A 14,618-nucleotide genomic window follows, 5' to 3' on the forward strand; every position below is an offset into this window, starting at 1 on the left:
ATCCGGACTTACATAAAACAGACATAAAAGTAAAATACTTAAAATAGGGGCATTTACAAATAACCCAATCGAGTTTTGCAAACATAAACAATTCATCTGGAACGCTAACCACGCCTCAACTTTAGGGATAGCATTAAGCAACGAACCAACAGAAATAATGTCATTAAATATTCATGAAAAAATTCATGCTTTTGAAACTTGTTTGAATAAATGGAAACGGTGGAAACTATCGTCAATTGGAAAAAATACAGGTAAAAAAAATTGCAATACCCAAGCTTGTATATTCATTTACAATTTTACCAAATCCATCTCATGAAATCATTTTAGAAATAAAAACGCTATGTTTCAAATTTCTGTGGGATGAAAAACTTGATAAAATTGCCAGAAAGCGGAGCATACAAGATTAGGCCGTTGGTGGTTTAAAAATGTTAGACATTTATCTATTCTTAACATCCCTCAAAGCCAGTTGGGTGAAAAGATTTATATTTCAACCCGACTCAAAACTGATTAGAATATGCTATATATGCTAAAAAAACTATGGAGGAATGTTTATTTTCAAATCAAATTACCATAAACAAGATGTCAGAGACCTTTACATAAAATCCGAATTCTTAAAAAAAACATCCTTTGTGGATGGCTCAGTGTCTCATTGGAAAAAAAATGAAACACATCAATACAAAAGCAAATTATCTGGCATAATACATTTATAAAAAACGAAAATGCAACTTTCTTTATTTAAACATGGTTCGAAAGAGGTATTCAGTATATTAAACATATATATGATTTGAGGAAAAGAGAATTTTACAATTTCCAAGATATAATAAATCTGTATGTAATAGATAAAGCAGACTATTAAAATACCATCAATTTGTCAAAAGCAAACCCGTCGATTGGAAAAAAAATAAAAGAAAACGATATCATTTATACCACCCCGGAATACATGCTTAACAAAATAACAGAACATACAAAAGCTTGCAAACTAGTTTATAAATCTCTTTTACTAAAACACAAACCTGAAGAGTTCAAACAATTTGACAAATGGAAAGACACGCTTAATAATCCAGACATTAACCAACAAATCTTCAGTCAATCAGTCCAATAAACTATTTACACCAAACTTAGACATTTCTAATATAAATATCTCATGCACATTTTACCAAACAATACTTACCTACATAAATGCCATCTCGTTCCGTCAACATTATGCGATTTTTATTTGTGAGCGTTAGCTCTCAAATAATGCAGACGCAATTTTGCAAATTAATATGGGATAAGCTACGCTAGGAACCGTAATCCGTGACTGCCTGTGTGGATAACTGCAGTAAAATTTAGCAGACGACGAATGCTAAAAGCGTCTGCTCTAACCACCGCATCTGTCTGTTCTCACTGGTACAGTACATAGTGTGTATTTAACAGCTTGTAAGACAACGTTCGCCAGTCTAGTGTTTATCATTGAAATATGTTCATATTGGCTGCTTTCAGGGAAAACGAGGCTTAATGCATGTCAAATAAGATTAGCCTGTGCACACTGATAAGCTGTATCAATGATTTGAAAAAAAAAAAAAAACACATCTCGACCTGTGTTTTAAGACACGCTCTTTATAAATTTGAATGGGTTGTGGTCATTTCAAATTTGCGATATAAAAAGCTATAACATAATTTTGAAAACTTAGTTGCGTCTAAGATTATGCAACAGCGAACAAATTCAGTGCCTTCAGCGCTTTGATTGTTATATGCACTCAGAAACGAATATTCACGTATGCTGGGATTGTCACTTCATCAAAAATTTGTAGATGGATATCAAACACTTTATTGACAACAAGTTAGAAAGGTTAGAAAACATTGAACTTAATTTTGCAAAAATATAATTCTGTAATGTCACCATAGCTGACTCCAAAAATGCACAAGTTATAAACTCCGTAATATTATTGGCTAAATACTTTACCTTTAAATGCAAACAGGAAAAAGCAACACCGCATATAGATGATTTTGTGTCTTTTTTAATAATAGAATTAAACTCGAGGAATTAATAGGGACAACACAAAATAATTTACATATATTTTATACTCAGTGGACACCTTTTATACTCAATCAGTACACGTACCCTAAATAAATCCTTTGAATATACTTTGTAACATAGGTACACCTACACTAAAGCAGCATACACTTTTCTTTCTCTTATTTTTGGTCGTTGTGTTTCTATCCGTATATTTATTTAATTTTGTAATTCTATTCAATGTTGGTGAACCTTAAAGGGATCTTTTCACGCTTTGGTAAATTGACAAAATTGAAAAAAGTTGTTTCAGATTCGTAAGTTTTCGTTTTAGTTATGATATTTGTGAGGAAACAGTAATACTGAACATTAACCATGCTCTAATATAGCCATTATATGCATCTTTTGACGATTTTAAAACCTAAAAATTATAAAGCGTTGCAACGCGAAACGATTGAATAATTTGGAGAGTTCTGTTTTTGTCGTTAAATTTTGTAAAACTACGAAGATTGCTTATATAAGGTATAAAATACGTCATGAATGTGTACTCGGCGGAATAGCTCAGTAGGCTAAAGCGTTTTTACTTCAGGACTCTGGCAGGACTCCAGGGGTCACTGGTTCGAAACCTGCTCCGGGCAATGTTCTTTTCCTTTTTTTAATTTTTTTCTTGATTTTTTACTGGAGCTTTTACGATCCAATGTTTACATTTATCAATATAAAGCATTTAATGAATAAGTTAAAAAAATGCCAAAATCTGTGAAAAGGCCCCTTTAAAACATTTATTTACACCAACCATAGTTGTCCTTGATGCTTTGTACCATAATTATATCGAGAAAAATGTGAAACAAATATACTAAATATTACGTATTTCATACATTATATGTTTTGCAAAATATATTATGTCATAAACATATTACGATGGAAATAAAAAATGGAATTACAAAAAGTTTTGTTACAACCACTGCTGAACAGGTAGAGACAGGAAATGATATATAAATAATTATTATTTTATACACATCATTTAAGGCTCATATGAACTTATCAGTTTCACGGGATTCACACATATAATTTCCATTGTTTTGATAAAGGCATTATGCCGAAACGTCAATTAAAGGAGTATAATCAGAGAGTATTCCCATTACGTATATTAGCTTACGGTTAATTAAATAGTTTTTATTGGTTTTACAATTATATAAATAACGCATAATAACGCATAGTTAGCTTAGCAAACAAATTAGTTACCAAAAAACCCTGGTCCATCAGAGTCAAAAATGCGCGACGCTTCGTCTCCGCTTACCTGTCAAATCAGATATCACTTGCCAATCCAGCGAAATATTGTATGTCAAAATATAGTGCGAGCTTTTTATGCTGATGTCTTCAATGTTCTAATTCGCTTGAGCCTGATAGATAGTATCAAATATTCATTTTCAAGATAACTTTCTCATCGTTTAGACATGGTTTCGTGAGTTAACAGATGTGTTTATCTGATAGTTGATAATATTTATCTGTTGACTGTTACCACCCAGTACAAGCATGCGCTTGGCGTATTAATGTGAATATAGACCACATTGAACTTATCAAATGTCAAGTAGTGCGTCCGAGATTGAGGCGGGGATATTGTGCTACCTCTAGTTAATCTAAATAATACTTATCAAAAAGGCCCAGGCATTTTTTAAGGTTTGTTCATGTTATTTGTTCGTATTTTACCATTCAAACATAACGCATGCGCTTAATATATTACTCCTGTTCAGAAATCATTACGTGGTTTTAAGACAGTGGCAGGCGATGACAATCTTTATACAGCAATATTTAAACAGCATGTAAAGGGAAAGATTTTAATTGAAAAGTAAGTCTTTCTAGTAAGTAAGTGTTCCTTAATTGAACATCCGTATAAAGTTACGCTTTAAAGTTAGAAGTAGCCAACCATCTCAAAAACGGGAGATCGAAAACCAAAATTTGTTGATTTCCGTACTTACTAGTAGAAAGGGTGTCCAGTGTATGATATCATTATTTTAAAATTTCAAATAAAAATTACATTCAATGACATGATTTTTTTCCTTATATATATTCTTGAATATTTGGTAAACTTTGCATGCCTTATTGATAAGTTTCTTTATATAAACGTACATGCTATCGTTACTAAAAAAATTACCAATACAAATAAAATTCAATGATATGATGTTTTTCCTTCTATTTGTGCCCGATTACAGTATCGGTCATAGTATTAGCCGACAGCGATACAATTATTTGATAGCAACGTTAATAAACAGCCTCGGTTTCAGCAAACGGATATAACTTACAAAACAATGGAAGTTTACACAGAACAAGTTTTACTTTTTTTCTGATATATTTCGCCTAAATAGGCTTTTTCAAAGTTTGTTTTTACAATTAAGCTACATTTTCTTTCTATTTCTCAACACAACAATCGTATATTCAATTGCATTTCTGTGTCAAGTTATATTTAATATCCCAACTTTATACGAAAGTGAGTAATAGAAGTTAAATCAATCCGGCCGTTTATGTGAATATTCGAATATGCGATTGAATGGATTTGCGAATATTCGAATACCGATATAGATACTCGATGCCATCCCTAGTATCCACCCAGGTACCTCTCACATCATAGCGCATGCTCAGTGAGCGCTCTTTTACTAAAACTTGACGCACTATTTTTCTCCGTCTTTGTTCCAGCATACCCGCCTTTTATAAACGTTCGGAGTAGTGTCGGAAATATGAATAAATATTGTAATTTAACAACTCGGCTAATTAAATGTAAACTTCTTTAACAAAATGCATGTAAACAAACAATTTAAAACAAACCATTACATCATTTCAACTTCGTGTTCTGTTACAACCCTTTGTATTTGAATACTTTTTAGCTTAAGCCATCAAACCTTCCATAAGCAAAACTTACTAGGCAAAATAAATGTCATCATGGACCTGAACCACATACATTGTTGTTATGTTTGCCTTTTTAGTTAACAAGTCATATACGAGATATTGTTAAATAGGGGTGATTAAATGCGGATGAAGTCGTGAATGCGTTACCTTTCGCATTTGTAATTGCCGAGATAAGCAGTAAATCAAAACTGCAAACGAATTGAATATACTTGGCAGTGAAGAACTTTATTGTAATTCATAAGGAAACCACAAGGAAAACATTCGGTAAGTGGCTTTTCGCTTCACATTATATATATATATATGTAATTATTATTCAGTATTCATTTTCCGCGGTGTCACCGCGAACGCGTTAAGTGTTAGGAATCGCCGCGGACGTCGGAGTTTCAACGGTCTGCGATGATCGTCGTGTTAGGCCATAGCGGACGTAATTTTTTTCGACAAAAAACACAGCAGGCATTCGTCCACCGTGGTCCGCGGTGACGATTCGCGGCGTTACACCGTGACCTTAAGTATTTACTCTCAAAGTAGATTTTAAATATACAAACATGTATTTATCTTTCAAATATATAGATATCATAACGCGTGCTATTTTTAATTTTTGTATTATTATTATCATTATCATTATTATTATTATTATTATTATTATTATTATTATTATTATTATTATTAGCTCACCTGAGCACAATATGCCCGTGAATTTGTGTGATCGCCTTTTGTCCGTCGTCGCCGTCCGTCGTGCGTCGTGCGGGGTCAACATTTGCTTTGTTAACCGTCTAGAGGACACATTTATTGTTCAATCGTAATGAAATTTGGTCAGAAGATTGGTCTCCATGATATCTTGGATAAGTTCGAAAATGGTTACGTTTGCTTGACAAAAAATGGCTGCCAGGGGGCGGGGCATTTTTCCTTAAATGGCTATATGTGGCTATTGTAAAACCTTGTTAACACTCTAGAGGCCACATTTATTGTCCGATCTTCATGAAACTTGGTCAGAAGATTCATCCTAATAATATCTTGCACGAGATCAAAAATTATGCCGGAAGGTTGAAAAACATGGCCGTCAGGGGGCGGGGCATGTTTCCTTATATGGCTATAGTAAAACCTTGTTAACTCTCTAAAGGCCACATCTATTTTCCGATCTTCATGAAACTTGGTCAGAAGATTTGTTTTAATGATATCTTGGATGAGCTCGAAAAAGGTTGTGGTTGCTTGAAAAACATGGCCACCAGGGGGCGGGGCATTTTTCCTTATATGGCTATATATGACTTTAGTAAAACATTGTTAACACTCTAGAGGCCACATTTATTGTCCGGTCTTCATGAAACATGGTCAGAAGATTCATTCCAATAATATCTTGCTTTAAAAACATGGCCACTAGGGGGTTGGGCATTTTTCCTTATATGGCTATATATGGCTTTAGTAAAACACTGTTAACACTCTAGAGGCCACATTTATTATCTAATCTTGATAAAATTTGTTCAGCAGATTGGTCTTAATGATATCTTGGATGAGTTCGAAAATTGTTACGTTTGCTTGAAATACATGGCTGCCAAGGGGCGGGGCATTTTTCCTTATATGGCTATAGTAAAATCTTGTTAACACTCTAGAGGCCACATTTATTGTCCAATCTTCATGAAACTTAGTCAGATGATTCATCCCTACAATATCTTAGACGACTTTAAAAATGATGCCGGTTGGTTGAAAAACATGGCTGCCAAAGGGTGGGGCATTTTTCCTTATATGGCTTTAGTAAAACCTTGTTAACACTCTTAGAGGCCACATTTATTTTCCGATCTTCATGAAACTTGGTCAGAAGATTTGTCCCAATGATATCTTGGATGAGTTCGAAAATGGTTCCGGTCGGTGGAAAAACATGGCCGCCAAGGGGGCGTGGCATTTTTCCTTATATAGCTATAGTAAAACCTTGTTAACATTCTAGAAGCCACATTTATTGTCCCATCATCATGAAACTTGGTCAGAAGATTTGTCCCAATGATATCTTAGACAAGTTGGAAAATGGTTCAAGTTGCTTGAAAACATGGCCACTAGGGGGCGGGGCATTTTTTCTTATATGGCTTCATGAATCTTCATAAAACTTTGTCAGAATATTTGTTTAAATGATATCTTTGATGTGAATAAAAATGGTTCTGGTCTGTTAAAAAACGTGGCTGCCAGGGTGTTCACTAATCATGAAAGTTGGTTAGAACATTTGTTCTAATGACATTTTGGGCTGCACAGAACAGGTCAGTTCCTTTCAATCTCAGATGAGTGACTTTAGGCCTTTTAGGCCCTCTTGTATTATACATGTAACACACATTCAATGGAGCCGGGATTAATAGAAAAAGACTGATATTGATTACATGTGCGAAATTTCCTATTAGTAACTCATTAAGACGAATTATATAATACCTTTACTAACAATATTAATACCACTACAAAATGCGCCCCAATTCCATCTCATTCTAGCTTATTTTACACGTAAATGAACACTTCATAAAGCATGCTTTTACGTTTTATGATCCTGATATCGTTTACCACCTGTGATGTAGGGTCTCTGTTATAACAACTATCATGTTAGTTACCATCTGGACAATGTCTTATCTTAGCGACACACATTGCCACGGGCTAATTTAACACCTGATTTGCCCGGATCAAATTTTGAAATGACATAGCGTCGCTTCATTCTGATAGCCGCCGTATAGGCTAATAATTATATTAGATGGATTAAATGATTATCAGTGTTCAGATTTGTAAACTGTGTTATAAAATAAAATGTGTTGGTTTGGATAGATTATCTATTTTATTTCAAGGGTGATCATAGAAAAAATATATGTTCACTGGTGTCTTTGCAACTCGTAAAAATACTAATTTCTTTGATCACCCGTGAACACAATTAACGTGAATGCTGAAAGTACAAACCGATAACGCTCACACAAACTGAAATAAGCGTGAATAATTCTACTTTTGTAATGGTCATACAGGTGTTTTAAATTGATTGATTGGTTACAAGATTGTGTGCTAATGTGTTAGGGACTCGAGATGGCGTAAAACGTTACTCACACGAAGATTATTATACACGATTTATATTTTTTTTATTTCAGGGTATTTAATTGTGTATTCAAATATATTTCCTCGTGTTTATTATTTTTCACAGCAACAGGAACATTTAATTACGATTATCTTCGGGAATCTACGTCACCATGCTATAAATACTTTAAGTTTTTCTTCATCGTTATTCGGAAACAGAACAAAAAAATTATATCATAGAGAAATTTATAATTAATTGAATTTATTTATTCACCACGAACAATACAAAGGTATACATGTATGTTATATCTTTTCATAATGAACCTCTTCTCGAATGAAATTTTCCTAGAACAAACCTCCACCGTGATCCGCCGTGCGTCCACCGCGATCCGCGATAAGTCCACGGCGTTCCGCGGTGACTTCTAACTGTGATAGTGTCCGCGGCGTTTTTGTGAGGACGAGAGAAACCGCCGAGAAAACACCGCGAACAAGAAACAATATTGCCGCGATTGTCCGCCCGCGGGCGTGTTTGCGTAGTTTATCTCCAGTTTGTCCTATGTAATATTTATTGCAACCACTACATACTAAGACATAAATAACATTTTTAACATTTGTTACGATCCAAGATGCTGCATGTGTGGTTACATTATAGAAGGCGACAACTTCAATTTTAATGGTAAAATTTAAAAGAAAAACAGAAATGTAATGCGATGTTAAAAATATCTTGTATTAAGAAGGCGATTCGTCACTTTTTATTCAATTCAGTACGCACGTAGCTTATTTACAAGATTTTCATTGCCTACTATAGCGTGTACCAAAACCGTCAAATTATCGATTGTCAAGTCATCATCATTTTGAAAGTGTATGGAACGTGGTGCTTTAAGGTTTACAATAGGGCTGTTATTTGTACATCCTCTAAATATGGCTAAATAAAAAAATATACAGAAGAGACATTTATGTGTCAAAATTAGTAGCATAGTACGTTCAATATATGCAATCAAACTGATAATCAAATAAACTTTAATCGTGAATACCGCTGTAGATATATCTAAGTTGTTTGCGTTACAGGATCGTTTTGGTAGGGTTGAAGTTGTTGTTTTGTTTCGAATTAATTGTCAGTTTTGTCTAAATACATTTTTTTCTTTGTTTAGAAGTTGCATTTTGTCTGTCTTAAATGGTCGCACTTGTTCAGTAGAATTCGCATCCATCATTGCAACATAATATACCCCTATACGGTCTATGTTGCGTTCTGTTTAAGACGCTTATTATCAGAACGAAGATCTTTTAGCGCCTTCAGCGCTTTGTTCGAGACGTAACTTAGGTCTCTGAGCAAGACAACACGTTTGCATAGGAATTTAGTTGATGGAAATAATCTGGTCCAATGTGTCATGTAAGTTGCTGTCACATGAATAAAATTCATATTAATCGTATAACTGAATTATGAATTGCTTTTCTCTTCAGAATCAAATCTGAGTTTGGATGCCCATGTATTACTGACATTATTAGACTTGAATAACTGATTGTGTTAAGTTGAAGTGTAATACTGGGTGCTTCAGTTCCAATTTATATATGACAAAATGCAAAACGTAGATCATACAATGCGGAGTGGATTTAATTCATCGGGATGTATGGTGTGTCGACTGTCTGTCCCTTATAATGAAAATGAATCACACGTTCCTTTCCTGGAATGCGGAGATCACATCGAAATTCTAATGAAAAATCAACTGACTTATCACCACGCTATTGTAGAAGAATTCGAATACTTGGGTGATGGAAAAGGCAAGATCAAAGTGATTGATGTAAGTAAGAAAAAAAAAAAAAAAAAAAAAAAGGCAGACCGTTGTGCGGCTGGGCAAAATAACGACAAAAACCAGAGCAATAATCCTAACTTCGAAAAACGTGAATGCGTCCCTATAATCAGTTCTAATAGAGACAATTGTTCAAATTATAAGAGTGTAGGCAAAACAAATTGTGCCATTAAAATGGAAGAAGAAAAATGCCCTCCATCCAGGTCTAATACAGAAAATAATATTACAAATGAATCTACTGCGCGGGATACAACGTCTGCAAACTGCGCTCAAACAGGAACGAGTACAAATGAAATAACCCAAACTATCCCTGAAAGCAAAACAATGCAACAAGGAGGATGCATGAAAATTCGAAGACGTTCTTATAAATCCAATAAAAAGGAAAAAACAATTAATCTTAAAAATGTGCGACGTGTGGACTACCAAAAACGGAAATTCAATAAAAAGGAGACATTTGAAAGAGCTAAACAATATTATGAACTTCACAAGAAACGTGTCGAATTATTTACCACCCAATCCTCAAAAAGAGAGTCATTAACTGGTGATGAAGGTTCTACTCGGAAGAAACTTAATTCGCTATTGAGGTACAATCTTTTTGTTCAGAACTGCGAACATTTTGCTGCCGCATGCGTAAATGGAGATGATTGTAAGCAGGACATTTTTTTAGACAAGAGCACATCCTTGCAGGCATTCCGCTGTTTTAGGAATGCAGTTCATGTTTTTTTTGTTTTATGCATGACCATAGCAAACGTACTTAATGTGTTAATTTACACCCAGTTTGTCGAAAAGCCGGGTTCGTTCAAACATTTACAACGGTTTTCTTTTTGTGTTATTAATGAGGCTGGAAAGCTCAATACGGATTGCGACTGGTCGGTAGCATCAATTTATTTAGTAATAATTTTCGTTACTCTCTCCGTATCGTATACATATGTACACATGAAAAGATCTGAGTGTTATTTGTGTTACAGTGCAAATATTTATGTTTTGTTTGTTAAGAGTTTTTTAATTTATTTATATGAAGTGGCAAATATATCTACAGAAAAATTCTGGTCATTTTTGATTGCCAAATACAGCGTTGGTATTTTGTTTTTTTATGTATGTTTCATGCTTCTACAGTCGTTTGCGGTATATTTCCTAATTATCAACTACATTGAGCCCTTAATATTATCGAGGTATGTGTCCATGTATTCTTATGTTAATGGTCTACTTGTTGCGAGATTCTCTTCCGTCAAAAGGATAAACCAACCACTGTAACAAATGAAGATCACTTTATTCGTCAACTTCACACTAAATGTGATGAAAGTGTTATACATAAAATCTATACATTTCATATTGTTATTTACAATCAATAGCTAGATAGCAAACTATTCATACAGTTACACATGTTGACTGGTAATAAACAATTTAAAGCTATTTGTAATATGGTAATATAACAACATATTTTTATAAACATTTCTGAAAGATATGATAACTAATTATAAAAAGTAAAACTAACCTGAATGAAGATCACTTTATTCCTCAACTTCACACTAAATGTGATGAAAGTGTTACGAAGAATAGTGGTCATGGTATGTTCACTCATGCGTTACAGGCTGATAACAATTGGATTAGTACTGGGGAATGATTATTTGTTAAATTAATTGAAAGCTTTGATCGACGGACTATAAAACACTGTAACTGTAAATGTTACCCTATGGCATGTAATTATCTCCTTATGAAAACGTTAATGAATATAAAGAAAATGCAGTTAACAATTATTTATTGAAATTTAAGTAGTTTATATGAATACGACTTTCTTCCTATGCTTTCCGATGCAAGTCTCGCGTTCGCTCGTAAAATGTTCGGATATTGTTGCGGGAAATAAACATGGACTATATCGTCGAAAAACAAACACGAGAATTTTGTATCTCGCTTAAACTATTTTACCATACCGCATACAGCGTTGAAATTTTGGCTATTGCTATAATGAACACTGATTCTTTATGGGCTCAGTGTGTGGATTTTGAGTATATATGTTACTTTAAGTGAAAACTGTCAAGACCTATATCACAAAAGAGGCTTTTTTAAATTTTCGAAACCGTAATTTCCTGTCCTAAGATGGGAAGATGCAAATGCATTTTTGCAGAATGTATGTAAAGTAGGTAATTGTACGTTTAATGACGGATGTGTGATACCGCACTGTTAACAATTGTACTGACGTTCATTCAGAAAATTGTGATTAATTATTTTAAACAGCTTTATGATTGTACAGCTTCATAAAAATAGTCTATAACATAAATAATATGGGAAAAAAGATTATTCTTATTACACAGCGATATTGTTCAAGAGGCTTGTTTACACCTTGCTACCACACAATATTATAAAAGAAATATTACACAGCAATACGCGTCAGTGCAAATGAGTTTTCATATGTATACGCTTATAATATAATAGTTTCGATGCACATATTTTCAAGTGATGTTTTCAATACATGTCTAGAATAAAATCATTGTGGTAATTAGCAATTTATGAATTAAATAGTTAGTACAATATTGATAAATAAATTTGCAATTTTGATATTAAACAGTGTCAGTATCCACAAAGATGGAATTTATGTATATACCGATTTGAGTAGTATTGTTGAAAAAATATGTACTTGATGGTTTTAGTGAAGTGGTTTACTTAAAATACAACTTATGGAATACATGGTTTCAGTGAGATGAGTATCTAATTCTGCAGTTTTTGTAATAGTTCGTTAGTGATAAGTTGTTAAATATATATATGCAATATATGAATTAAATGGCTAGGGTGGCATTGTTATACAAGTATGCAATTTAGGGATTTCATGTTTTGTATGACATTGTTATGCAAGAATGCAATTAAGTGATTTAATGATTGTTTTAGTAGTGTGATGTAAATATGCAATTTATGCAAATATTTAATTCATTATGATTTTTATGCCCCCGAATGAGGGCATAAAGTGATCGAACTATCCGTCCGTCTGTCCGTCTGTATGTCCATCTGTCCGTCTTTCCGTCACACTTTGCGTTTAGGTTTCGAAAAATGCTCATAACGTCTATGTCCCTTGAGATATAACCTTCATATTTGGTATGCATGTGTATATGGACAAGGCCTTCCCATACGCACAAAAAATTTGACCCCTGTGACCTTGACGTTGAACTTAGGGTCCGCGTTTAGGTTTCGAAATCTGTGTTAAGTTTCGAAATTTGCTCATAACTTCTATGTCCCTTGAGATGTAACCTTAATATCTGGTATGCATGTGTAAATGGACAAGGCCTTTCCATACGCACACAAATTTTTACCCCTGTGACCTTGAAGGTGAACTTAGGGTCCGCGTTTAGGTTTCGAAATCTGTGTTAAGGTTTCGAAAAATGCTCATAACTTCTATGTCCTTTAAGATATTACCTTCATATTTGGTATGCATGTTTATATGGACAAGGCCTTTCCATACGCAAAAAAATGTTGACCCCTGTGACCTTGACGGTGAACGTAGGGTCTGCGTTAAGGTTTCGAAATCTGCGTTTAGGTTTCGAAAAAATGGTCATAACTTCTATGTCCCTTGAGATATAACATTCACATTTGGTATGCATGTGTATATGGACAAGGCCTTTCCAAACGCACACAAAATTTGACCCCTGTGACCTTGACCTTGAACAAAGGGTCCGCGTTTAGGTTTCGAAAAATGCTCATAACTTCTATGTCCCTGGAGATATAACCTTAATATTTGGTATGCATGTGTATATGGACAAGAATTTTCCATACGCACAAACATTTCGACCCCTGTAACCTTAACCTTTAACTAAGGGTCCGCGTTAAGGTTTCGAAATCTGCGTTTAGGTTTCGAAAAATGCTCATAACTTCTTTGTCCCTTGAGATATAACCTTCATATTTTGTATGCATGTGTATATGGACAAGGCCTTTCCATACACACAAACATTTTTACCCCTGTGACCTTGACCTTGAACTTACGGTCCGCATTTAGGTTTTGAAATCTGCGTTTAGGTTTCGAAAAATGTTCATAACTTCTATCAAAGCGTTTATAGGGGGCATAAGTCATCCTATGGTGACAGCTCTTGTTTTGAGTTGTATTACTTTAGAATAGTATGTTTATGTATTGAATGATTTGCGTGGCCTTTTGATACAAATATGTCAATATGTATATATTAGTTTGAGTAATATTGCTATTCAAAGATGTACTTGTGGTGTTGAATTGTTTGGTGTGCAGTGTTATACAAGTATTCGATTTGAGTGGCATAGGTATACAAAGGCAATTCAAGTATTCAATTATTTATGTGACATTGTTAAAGAAATAAGCAATGTGCGGTGTACATTATGTAGCTTGTGTTACTTTGTATTAAATCATTGACTTTTATTGGTTAACAATGTAATATGCAATTAAAATATAAATTTATTTATTTGCGTTACTTTGAAATACATAGAGGATATTTGTTCATGTCAGTGTAAGATCGTTTGTTATAACACTAGTGATCATAGAAAATATATTTTCACGAGTAGCGCAGCCACGAGTGAAAAAATTATTTTTCTATGATCAAGAGTGAAATAACAAACGATCTTAGACTGACATGAACACATTTTCTGTTTCTTTTATTCCCTTTTTCAAGAAAATAATTAACAGCTGTTTCCCTTTCGTTGAAAAGTTACCCTTTCTCCCCTGGCGTACCTCAATACATCTCAATACACAAAATGACGTCATTATACCAGCGAAATTCTCCGGTTAATCTCTTTTACAATGTAAATAAACGATGAAAAAAACATAAAATAAAAAGATTTTTTTTAGATTCGATGGAATATCGTATTTAATTCACTTGTGATCATAAAAAATATATATCAATCTTGAGGCAAATCTTGATATGATAATCTAATAATAG

At 33.8% G+C, this 14,618-nt stretch overlaps 1 protein-coding gene across 1 annotated transcript; it reads left to right on the forward strand.

The window, feature by feature from the left end:
• Positions 1–5,001: 5,001 nt before the first annotated feature.
• On the forward strand, positions 5,002–14,142 carry LOC127838274 (uncharacterized). The gene is made up of 2 exons (XM_052365901.1): positions 5,002–5,158; positions 9,383–14,142. The coding sequence occupies exon 2, from the start codon at positions 9,499–9,501 to the stop codon at positions 10,981–10,983; it is 1,485 nt and encodes a 494-aa protein (XP_052221861.1). The 5' UTR covers positions 5,002–5,158; positions 9,383–9,498; the 3' UTR covers positions 10,984–14,142.
• The last annotated feature ends 476 nt before the right edge of the window (positions 14,143–14,618 follow it).

The sequence above is a fragment of the Dreissena polymorpha genome, chromosome 7 (assembly GCF_020536995.1).
Source record: "Dreissena polymorpha isolate Duluth1 chromosome 7, UMN_Dpol_1.0, whole genome shotgun sequence".
Lineage (NCBI taxonomy): Eukaryota > Metazoa > Mollusca > Bivalvia > Myida > Dreissenidae > Dreissena > Dreissena polymorpha.